Raw genomic sequence first — 10,494 nt, forward strand, 5'->3', positions numbered from 1 at the left:
GCCCCGGGATGGGGCAGTTCTCCTGCCCCCTTTTCCCCCTGCCCTGGGATGGAGCACTTCTTCTGCCCCCCTGCCCTGGGATGGGGCAGTTCTCCTGCCCCCCTGCCCTGGGATGGGGCAGTTCTCCTGCCCCCTTGTCCCCCTGCCCCGGGATGGGGCAGTTCTCCTGCCCCCTTGTCCCCCTGCCCTGGGATGGGGCAGTTCTCCTGCCCCCTTGTCCCCCTGCCCTGGGATGGGGCAGTTCTCCTGCCCCCTTGTCCCCCTGCCCTGGGATGGGGCAGTTCTCCTGCCCCCTTGTCCCCCTGCCCTGGGATGGGGCAGTTTTCCTGCCCCCCTGCCCTGGGATGGGGCAGTTTTCCTGCCCCCTTGTCCCCCTGCCCTGGGATGGGGCAGTTTTCCTGCCCCCCTGCCCTGGGATGGGGCAGTTTTTCTGCCCCCTTGTCCCCCTGCCCTGGGATGGGGCAGTTTTCCTGCCCCCTTGTCCCCCTGCCCTGGGATGGGGCAGTTTTCCTGCCCCCTTGTCCCCCTGCCCTGGGATGGGGCAGTTTTCCTGCCCCCCTGCCCTGGGATGGGGCAGTTTTCCTGCCCCCCTGCCCCAGCTGCGCAGCCGCTTGGCCCCACAGGGCTCGCTCCAGCCCGCGGTGCCGCAGGGATCCCACGGCTGAGCCCCAGTGCCATGCCGGCTGCCGTGGGGTCAGGGCTGGGTGCTGCCAGTTGAGAGAGGAGGTGACCGGGGGGGGGTCCCCTCCTGCACCCCCAAACCCAGGCCGGGGGGGCGGGGATCAGCATTATGCACCCAAAATGTGATTTCCTACCACCCCAGACGCATGATCCAGCAGTTAGCCAGCCGTGGGTGGGTGAAGTCACTACTGGGTGCTGCGAGGGCAGCTTGGTGACCTCATCGTGAACACAAGGGAAGGGTGAACTGAATGCGCCGAAACACCCAGCTTCCTCTTTTCTATTCATTATTTTTCAACGCAAGGGAATTTTTTCGGCTAATGGGAACCGCGGGGGTGCAGGAACGGGCAGCAGACGGACCCCGGGAGGCAGAGCCCGTTTGCCTTGGCAACCCTCCACATCAACCCTTGGCACAGCAAGGGCCCCTGGCTCCCCAGTGTTTTATTTTCCGGACACAGGCCCTGCGCTGTCCCTTTTGCCGCCAGCGTGCTGCCGCCACGCTGGCTCCAGCGCCGTCAGGGGCAGGAAAGTCCGGCGCAGCTTCTCATGGCTGTGGGGTTTCACTTCTGCACCCGGCAGCGAACCCACGCGCCTCAATGGGAACTGTGCCGGGGCGGCAAAGTTCCTCCCTGAGAGCTGCCGCAGAAACACTCCAACCTGGCATCCACGTCCCCACCGCGGCCAGTGGCGGCTCCTGCGGCGTCCTCCAGCCTTGCCCCCGTCTCGATGGCCGCGGTGCCACCACCCCCGGGTGGCTCGTCCCTATCCTTGGGCTGGTTCGGGACCCGCTGTGCTGGCAGCGCCAGGAATGCAGGGCAGCCGCTGCTGCCCTTTGGCCTGGCTCCCAGCAGGAACCTCTTATCTTGCTGGCAACCTTTCCCCGTCCCGCACGCGTCAGGGTTTGGAGGCCACGGTGGGCAAAGGGCATTTCCTGCCCTGGTGCGGGCTCAGCAGGCTGGGGAATGGGGGCGACGGGAGGGACTTGTGGGGACAGGGACCTGGGGGACAGGGGTATGGATGGGGGGGACCTGGGGGACAGGGGGATGGATGGGGGGACAGGGGGATGGGGGGGACCTGGGGGACAGGGGGATGGATGGGGGGGACCTGGGGGACAGGGACATGGAAAATTGTCAGAGATGGGGGGACAGGGACATGGGGGTGGATTGGCAGAGACATGGGAGATGGGGTCACAAGGGCAGGGGGGCAGGGGACAGATGAGGGTGGACCTGGGGGACAGGGACATGGGGGTGAATTGTCAGGGAAATGGGAGATGGGGACACAGGGGTAGGGGGCAGGGGCAGGGACGGGGGGCAGGGGACAGATGAGGGTGGACCTGGGGGACAGGGACATGGGGGTGAATTGTCAGGGACATGGGAGATGGGGACACAGGGGCAGGGGGCAGGGGCAGGGATGGGGGGCAGGGGACAGATGAGGGTGGACCTGGGGGACAGGGACATGGGGGTGAATTGTCAGGGAAATGGGAGATGGGGACACAGGGGTAGGGGGCAGGGGCAGGGACGGGGGGCAGGGGACAGATGAGGGTGGACCTGGGGGACAGGGACATGGGGGTGAATTGTCAGGGACATGGGAGATGGGGACACAGGGGCAGGGGGCAGGGGCAGGGATGGGGGGCAGGGGACAGATGAGGGTGGACCTGGGGGACAGGGACATGGGGGTGAATTGTCAGGGACATGGGAGATGGGGACACAGGGGCAGGGGGGCGGGGACAGGGGGATGGATGGGGGGCCTGGGGGATGGGGACATGGGTGACACAGGGACAGATTGGCAGGGACAGGGGGGACAGGGACATGGGGGTGGATTGGTGGGGATATGGGGGGACAGGGTCACAGGGGATGGGGACATGGGGGACACAGAGGTGGATTGGCAGGGACATGGTGGGGCAGGGACACAGATAGGTTAGTAGGGACCTGGGGGACAGGGACAGGGGGACAGGGGATGGATGGGGTAGGGATGGGGGACAGGGACATGGGGTTGGATGGAGGGAGGTGGGGGACACAGGGATGGCTCGGCAGAGACATGGGGGACAGGGACAGAGGGATGGGTTGTTAGGAGCACTAGGGACAGACACACAGGGGTGGACTGGCAGGGACACGGGGGACAGGAGATGGATGGGGAGGGACATGGGGGACAGGACACAGGGACAGATTGGCAGGGACGGGGGGGCTGCGGTGCTGGTGCCACCAGTGGTGGCCATACAGCGACAGTCCTGCCCCGGCCACCAGTGCTGAGCCAGCAGGACACAGTCCCTGGTGCAGGACACGGCCCCTGCACAGAGCACAGTCCCTGTACAGGATATGACACCCCCATACAGTCCCCCCCCATGCTGGCCGTGACCCCTGTGCAGGATGCAGCCCCCAAGGCAGGACAGGGCCTTGGCCCCTCTTGCCACCAGGGCAGCTTCCAGCAGGACCAGGCACTTAAGCTGTTTCCTCCTGCATCCGGCTGCTGTGGGGCCTGGTCAGGGGCTGCCCCAGCATCCCCCCGCCCCACCCGCACGTGGCAGGGCCACACGCGTGCTCTGCTCCCGGCTACACCGCATGCCAAGCACCCGTGCATCTTCCTGGCCTTGCTGCGGCTCTGCCTGTCCCCCATTCCCTCTGCCAGAGACTAAATCCTGCCCTCCACATGCTCCCGTGCCAAGCAGCCCAGCCGCGGAGCAGCAGCAGCACCACACAGCCCCTGGCAGCATCACTGTGCACCCTGAGCCCTGTTGCACGCTCACTGCAGCCTCGGGGTCCCATCGCACGCTTGTGGCGAGCTCCGAGCCCCGTTGCACGCTCACTGCAGCCTCGGGGTCCCATCGCACGCTTGTGGCGAGCTCCGAGCCCCGTTGCACGCTCACTGCAGCCTCGGGGTCCCATCGCACGCTTGTGGCGAGCTCCGAGCCCCGTTGCATGCTCACTGCAGCCTCGGGGTCCCATCGCACGCTTGTGGCGAGCTCCGAGCCCCGTTGCACGCTCACTGCAGCCTCGGGGTCCCATCGCACGCTTGTGGCGAGCTCCGAGCCCCAGGACAGCCAGCCCCAAGCGCCCTGAGCCCGAAGCGAAAGCAGGGGCTGACTCCCACCAACAAGGGCGGCTCATTAATGCTCAGCCACGTGAGTGCCAGGAAATGGCCCCGCTGCAGCTACGCTCAGACCTGCCCAGGATTTTCCCCTCCAAACCCAATGCTCTGGGATCGATGCCCGGAGGCGGTGCCTTCAGCCTCCCCCTTTGCTGGTACGGCGCAGGCGTGACGGTGCGTGGGAAGGGAAAAGGTGGGAAAAATACACAGAGACAGAGGGTTAAAAATAAAACAATCGCTCTTGGCTCCCGCGTACGGCCCAGCCAGGCAGGACTAGTCGGGCTGGGATCCATCCAGCATTGGCTTCCAGCCTCGGGCGCGGTAAAACCACCAGGAGAGGGTGAGAGCGACCAGTACGGCCGCCACCACGGCCAAGGTTACGGCTATGGGGATCACAGGACTGCGGGAGGATCCTGCGGTGAGAGGACGGGGTTGAGCTGGGCACCGGGATAGGCATCGCCGGGAGATGCCGTCTCCATCCCCTTTCTCCATCGCTTACACCCCCTCTGGGGCAACCCTTTGCCGTGGCACCCGGCCCTGGCCCAGGACTGGGTGCCACCAGGTGCCACCGCGGGCACCGCTCACCTTGGAAGAGGATGTCAATGCTGGCAGCACCAGCACCGTAGCGGTTCTCGGCCAGGCAGCGGTAGGTGCCGCCGTGCTCCCGTTGGGCAGCCGGGATGGTGACGGTGGCGCCGCCGTCCCACAGCTCCCAGCTGCTGTTGGTGGGTAACTCCCAGCGGAGCCGCGGTGGGGGGTTCCCCTCCGCCCGGCACGTCACCGTGAGGTTGTCACCGGTGGTGAAGACAGTGTGCTGTGCCCTCACACAGACATTGTGGGGGGCGGCTGGAGGAGGGAGGGGGGCAGAGAAATGGCACCCAGAGCCCTACTGGGTGCCCCCTCTCCTCCCCACCCTTGTGCCAGAGACCACCCCAACCACGGGGCACCTAGCGCTTGCACCGCGCCACCGGCATTTCCAGCCTTGAGGGGTCTTTCTGCCCAGTCCCCCGCCAGCTCACCCCCTACATCCCCGTCCCCAAACTCACCCCAGACCCGCAGCACGGCCGTGGTGCTGGCGTTGACCGTATGGCGCCCGAGCTGTAACACGGCCTTGCACGTCAACTGCCGGTTGTGCTGCTCCGGCCGCGCCGTGAAATCCAACCCCACGGAGGGACCTTGGTGGGTGCTGCGGGGGAGCCCCTCACCCTGCAGCGTCAGGTGGAGATCTGGGGGTTCGCTGGGGGAGACCTGAGCGGACGTGTTGCAGGTGACACGCGCCTCTTTGCCCGCCACTATGTCACCCTCTAGGTAAATTTGGGGGGGTGACAACCCTGCGGGGAAGGACAACAGGCGATGTAGGTGACTGGTGGGGGGCTGGGACCCCCCCCACGCCACCCCCCAACCATGCCGTGGTCCTTACGGTAAGCACGGAGGGTGGTGTTGGTGATAACCCGTTGCTGCCCGAAACTGCCGAAGCACTGGAGCTCCAAGCTCCAGTCGGTGACGTTGGGGATGCTGAGGGACAGCCAGCCGGGTCCCTGCGTCCCCACCTTAGTGATGGAGACCTCCCAGCTCAGGCGGCTGTAGTTAAGGCAAGAGCTGGTGCAATTGAGGAGGAGGGAGGTGCCAAACTCCACCGTCGGTTCCTCGGGGGAGATGGACACCCGGCAGGGAATGGGGTGCCCTGGGAGAGGGCACCCAGTTACGGCAGGACCTAGTTGTGGTCCCGGCGCTGGGTGCAACTCCCCCCTGCAGCGAGGCGTGGGCAGATCTGGTGCCTGTTAGCCAAGTCCTGCCCAGGATATGGCTAAAAAAACCCAGTCATTTCCACACCAACACCCCCCAGACTGGTGGCTGCGGTGCCGTGCCCAGCCCCACCATACCCCCAAACCAGCACTGTGGTGGGAGGCCAGCGCTATGACCCACCTTGGGATCCCCCTAAACCACCCCCAGCCTCTTCTGCCACCTCACCAGCGGGGACCCACACGCACCAGGACCCAACTGCAACGCCAGCGAGGTCCCAGTGTCCCGGCCAAGCCTGGGAAGGGCAAGGGGAAGGTGCTGCCCCCACCCCAACTCACCCCCTGGCACAAGAAGACAGAGCAACACCATCAACCCCCAGCTCCAGCAAGGATCCATCATCATCCAGCCCCGACGGGCGCGGTACTGCCGCTAGACAGGGCGAGGGAACTGTTAGCTCTTACAGCATTTCCTCCGCTTATTCCGCAACTGGCATTTGCCTTCCTGCACCAGAGCCCTGGACGCTGGGGAGGAGACCGGGGGACGGAAGCTGCCAGGCCCACCCTCCTCCTGCCTCACCAGTAACACCCAGAAACCCCAACTGCCATTCCCCGGCGGTGAGAAAAACTCCCAGCAAAACACCAGCTCGGGCAAGGGCGGCTGAACCCCGACATGTCGGTGGGGGGAGGGCTCCAGCTCTGCCCCTCGCAGGAGGAAGGGGTGGCCAGGCTTGCTGCTGGGGTGGGGAGGGGGCAAACCCTTCCGCCATGCTGGTCCTGAAAATCCCAGCCACACGCAGACACCAAACATGGCACCCCACAGTCCTGCAAATAACTGGGGGGGGGGGGGGCTGCAAAGGGACTGCAAATATGTGGGGACACACAAAGGGAGGTGGGAGCAAACTCCCCCCGCCAAGCACAAAGAAAAGCACCAGCCAGGAGAAGCTTCACTTTAATGGCCGCGGCAGCACGAAACACTCCCCCAAATACCCTTTCCAAAGGGATGGGGGCTGGATCCTGACCGGGGGGGTCTCACCCTGCCTGGGGGGGTGCTAGGGGAAGTCACTGTAGGGCAGGGAGAAGGGGTAGAGCGCCGAGTAACGGGTGTCATGCCACAGCAGCTTCTTCTCCAGGAAGGTGACGGTGTCCAGCGTGAGCACCAGCGTCTCGTGCTTCAGCATGCTGTGCACGTTGAGACCTGCGGAGACACGAGGCGGGGGGCTTGGGGGGGCTCCCTGCCAGATTTGGGGGGCCCCCAGGGACAGCAGCCACGGTGTCCGTATAGCTCTCACCTAACGCCGGAATCAGGTTGATGGTTTTCAGGCCTTCTGCCGCGGTTCCGATGTTCTCCGGCATTTCGTTGCTGGAGAGAAGTGAGTGAAACTGGGGGGGGGGGCAGGACACCCCCGGAGCCCCCGGCAGCACTGCCCATCCCTGGGGCTCCCTGCGTGCCCGCGCTGCCCACACTCACACGTCGACGATGAGGACGGAGCGGCCCCAGTGCCGGTACCGTGCCAGGTCCAGCAGATACTGGGGGTCTGTGGTGGGTATCTCCAGGTTGTCAACGATGTGCAGGTCATCCTGTGAGGGGAGGGGGACATCACTAATGAAGGGGGGGGTCACCGTGTCCCCAGCCCCTCCGAGAGCCCCCCCAAAATGCCGAGGACGTCGTACCTGCATCAGCTTCACTGTCAGCGCCACCTTCAGCCCCAGCACCCGCACCTTCATGGGCAGCATGTAGTAGTAGCTGGTGGGACCTCGCGGCCCGTGGGCGATGCCCCCTGTGAAGGGTCCCGGCTCAGTGACCCCCCCGAGCCTGGCCGCAGCCCCCCCACCCCATCTGGGGGTCCCTCCCCAACCCATAGCCACTCACCCCCGCGCCACAGGGGCGAGCGGATGCTGCCGTGCCGGGCCCGGCCTGACCCTTTCTGCCGCCACGGCTTCCTGCCGCCCCCCCGCACCTCCGCCCGCGTTTTCACCTTTGCATAGCTCTGCAGGGAGGGGGGACAAGGGGACAGTCGGGGACGGACCCCTCATGTCCCCCCATCCCCCTGCCCACGCAGGGAGGGGACGCAGGAGTCCTGGTCCCAGCCACCTCCTCCCCAGCACAGAGACAGGCTGCTGCCCTGTGACCCCCCTGCCTCCCTCTGCCCCCCAAGACCTTCCTTTTCCCTTCTCCAGACCCTCCCTCATCCCCCCAGACCTCCCCTTCCCCTCCCTCTTCCCCCCCAGACCTCCCCTTCCCCTCCCTCTTCCCCCCTCCCCTCCTTTCTCCTCCCCAGCCCCTCCATCATCCCCCACAGACTTCCCTTCCCCCACCCTGACCTCCTCTCTCCTCCCTAGACCTCCCCTTCCCCTCCCCAAACCACCTCCTCCTCCCCAAAACATCCCTCTCCAGACCCCATTCCAGGCCTCCCCTTCCCCTCCCAGACCCCCCCTCCCCCCAGCCCTCCTCCTGCCCCCGTAAACCCCCCTTTGCCCCCCCCAAAACCTCCCCCTATACTCACGATCCTCTTGAAATTCTTCTGCCACATCGCCACCATGTGCAGGATGTCGAGCCTGCGGGAGACGGGGGGCACTCAGTGCGGGGACCCGTACCCGAGAACCCCCACCCACCCACCCCCAGCACACCCCCGATGGCTCCCCCCACTCCCCGGCAGCTTCCCCACCCCCACCTGGGCCTGACAGCAAAGACATCGGGATGGAGGTCGGTCAGGCCCCGGCGTTCGTCATCGTGGTGCCGCAGCGACTCCACCCAGGCCTGCACAGGGGAGCGGTGCGGGGGGACGGGGACGCTGCAGGCCCGCAGGACGGGGGACCGCGGCAGTGTCGGCAGCAGCAGCTTCTCTGGGGGGGGACGACACAAGGCAGCTCCACTGAGCCACGGGGAACCTCCAGCCAGGGACAAAGGGGGACCCCGGACCCCCCAAGCCCGGGGACATCCGTCCCAGCTTGTCCCCGCACTCCTGACATCCCTGGCTTCACAGCCACGCACCCCAACAACCCCAGCCCCATAGTCCCCCAAATCCCTGATGCCCCCAGCCCCATGGCCACCCACCCCTGACATCCCCAGGATAGTCTCAGCCTCACGGCCACCCACCCCTGATGTCCCCCGCCCCACAGCCCCCTGGTCCCTGACACCCCCAGGATATCCCCAGCCCCATGGCCACCCGGTCCCTGATGTCCCCAAGATGTCCCCAGCCCCACAGTCCCTGACACCCCCGGGATGTCCCCAGCCCCATGGGCACCTGGTCTCTTACGTCCCCAAGATGTCCCCAGCCCCACAGTCCCTGACATCCCCAAGATGTCCCCAGCCCCATAGCCACCTGGTCCCTGATGTCCCCAGCCCCATGGGCACCTGGTCCCTGACACCCCCAAGATGTCCCCAGCCGCATGGGCACCCAGTCCCTGACACCCCCAAGATGTCCCCAGCCCCACGGGCACCCGGTCCCTGACATCCCCAGCCCCAAGGCCCCCCCCACCCCTGACACCCCCAGCCCCCAGCATCCCCAAGATGTCCCCAGCCCCATGGCCACCCAGTCCCTGATGTCCCTGCAGCTCTGACCTCAGAGAAATCTGTCCCCATTGGCCTGACCTTGCTCATCTCCACCCACGAGGGCCCCGGGGCATCCCCAACTTCACGAACACCCTCTCTCTGCTGTCCCCAGAGTGCCCCCAACCCCATGGACACCTCCTCCCTGCTGTCCCCAGGGTGTCCCCCCTGCCCTGACCCTTGTCACACCTGTCCCTGATGTCTCCAGGGCATCCCTGACCCCATGGACACCCTCTCTCTGCTGTTCCCGTGGTGTCCCCACTGGTCTGACCCCAATAAAGCCTGTCCCCACTGCCCTGACCCTTGTCATCCCTGTCCCTGACATCCCCACGGTGTCCCTGATGCTACGGACACCCTCTCCCCGCTGCCCTGACCATTGTCACCCGTCCCTGATGTCCCCAGGGTGGCCCAACCCCACGGACGCCCTCTGCCCCTGTCCCCCGGGTGTCCCTGACCCCATGGACACCCTCTTCCCGCTGCCCCCACGGTGTCGCCAGTGGCCTGACCCCACCAAAGCCTGTCCCCGCTGCCCTGACCCTTGTCACTCCTGTCCCCACGGTGGCCCCAGCCCCACAGACACCCCGTCCCCGCTGTCCCCGGGACGTCCGGTCCCCTGGGTCGCCCCGTCCCCCCTGTCCCCACCCAGACCCCTCCACCCCTCCCCGGTACCCCCACGGACTCACCCCGGGGGGGCTCGGGGGCCGCGGGGGGGCCAGTAGGGGCGGACGAGACCTGCGGGAGGGCGACCATCAGCGGGGCGGATGGCGGCCTCCGACCGCTCCCTCCACGGCCCCGACCCGGCCCCGACCCTGGCCCTCACCCCCGCGACCCCGACCCGGCCCCAGGCCCAGGCCCAGGCCCAGGCCCTGGCGGCGGCAACGCGGGGCCCCCCCGCACAGAGCATGGCAGGAGCGCGCGGCCGCCCCGGCGCCCGGCGATGACGTCATCAGGGAGCGCTCCGCGACTTCCGGCGGAAGCGGAAGAAGTGGGCGGGAGAGGAGGAGGAGGAGGAAGAGGCGAGCGGGCAAGGAAGCGTGGGAGGAGAGGGAGCGGGGACCGGGCGCCCCCCGCTGCTACCCACTCATTTATCCCCCCGGCAGAGCCCACCCACCTAATTGCCCCCCCATTGCCCTAGCCGATCACCCCCCCGTCACTGCCCCCCGCCCCCTTAACACCCAATTACCCCCCCAATGTGTCCCCCCCATTAGACCCACGCCAGTGCCCCCTGCCCCGTTACCCCCCGCCCAATTATCCCAATATCCCAGTGTCCCCTCATTAGACGCACCCCAGTGCCCCCCACTCCCTTATCCCCCCCCCCCAATATACCCCCCCAGTTGCCCCACACCCCACGCTAGCGCCATCCTCGGACTCCAGCCCCAAATACTCTCTGACCCCGGGCAGGGCCTTATGCTGGGGCCGTGCCTGTGCTGCCACGCTCAC

At 66.7% G+C, this 10,494-nt stretch overlaps 2 protein-coding genes across 2 annotated transcripts; both read right to left on the bottom strand.

The window, feature by feature from the left end:
- Positions 1-3,982: 3,982 nt before the first annotated feature.
- Positions 3,983-6,031, bottom strand: LOC142048836 (vascular cell adhesion protein 1-like). Its single transcript, XM_075076088.1, has 5 exons — positions 5,844-6,031; positions 5,183-5,446; positions 4,809-5,093; positions 4,348-4,608; positions 3,983-4,175 (listed from the first exon to the last, which is right to left on the bottom strand). The coding sequence occupies exons 1-5, from the start codon at positions 5,905-5,907 to the stop codon at positions 4,036-4,038; spliced, it is 1,014 nt and encodes a 337-aa protein (XP_074932189.1). The 5' UTR covers positions 5,908-6,031; the 3' UTR covers positions 3,983-4,035.
- Positions 6,032-6,437: 406 nt separating this feature from the next.
- MRPL4 (mitochondrial ribosomal protein L4) lies at positions 6,438-10,021 on the bottom strand. Its single transcript, XM_075076089.1, has 9 exons — positions 9,875-10,021; positions 9,738-9,786; positions 8,177-8,348; positions 8,009-8,060; positions 7,375-7,492; positions 7,176-7,282; positions 6,973-7,082; positions 6,794-6,864; positions 6,438-6,699 (listed from the first exon to the last, which is right to left on the bottom strand). The coding sequence occupies exons 1-9, from the start codon at positions 9,956-9,958 to the stop codon at positions 6,554-6,556; spliced, it is 909 nt and encodes a 302-aa protein (XP_074932190.1). The 5' UTR covers positions 9,959-10,021; the 3' UTR covers positions 6,438-6,553.
- Positions 10,022-10,494: the final 473 nt, after the last annotated feature.

This window comes from Phalacrocorax aristotelis, chromosome 28, assembly GCF_949628215.1.
Source record: "Phalacrocorax aristotelis chromosome 28, bGulAri2.1, whole genome shotgun sequence".
Lineage (NCBI taxonomy): Eukaryota > Metazoa > Chordata > Aves > Suliformes > Phalacrocoracidae > Phalacrocorax > Phalacrocorax aristotelis.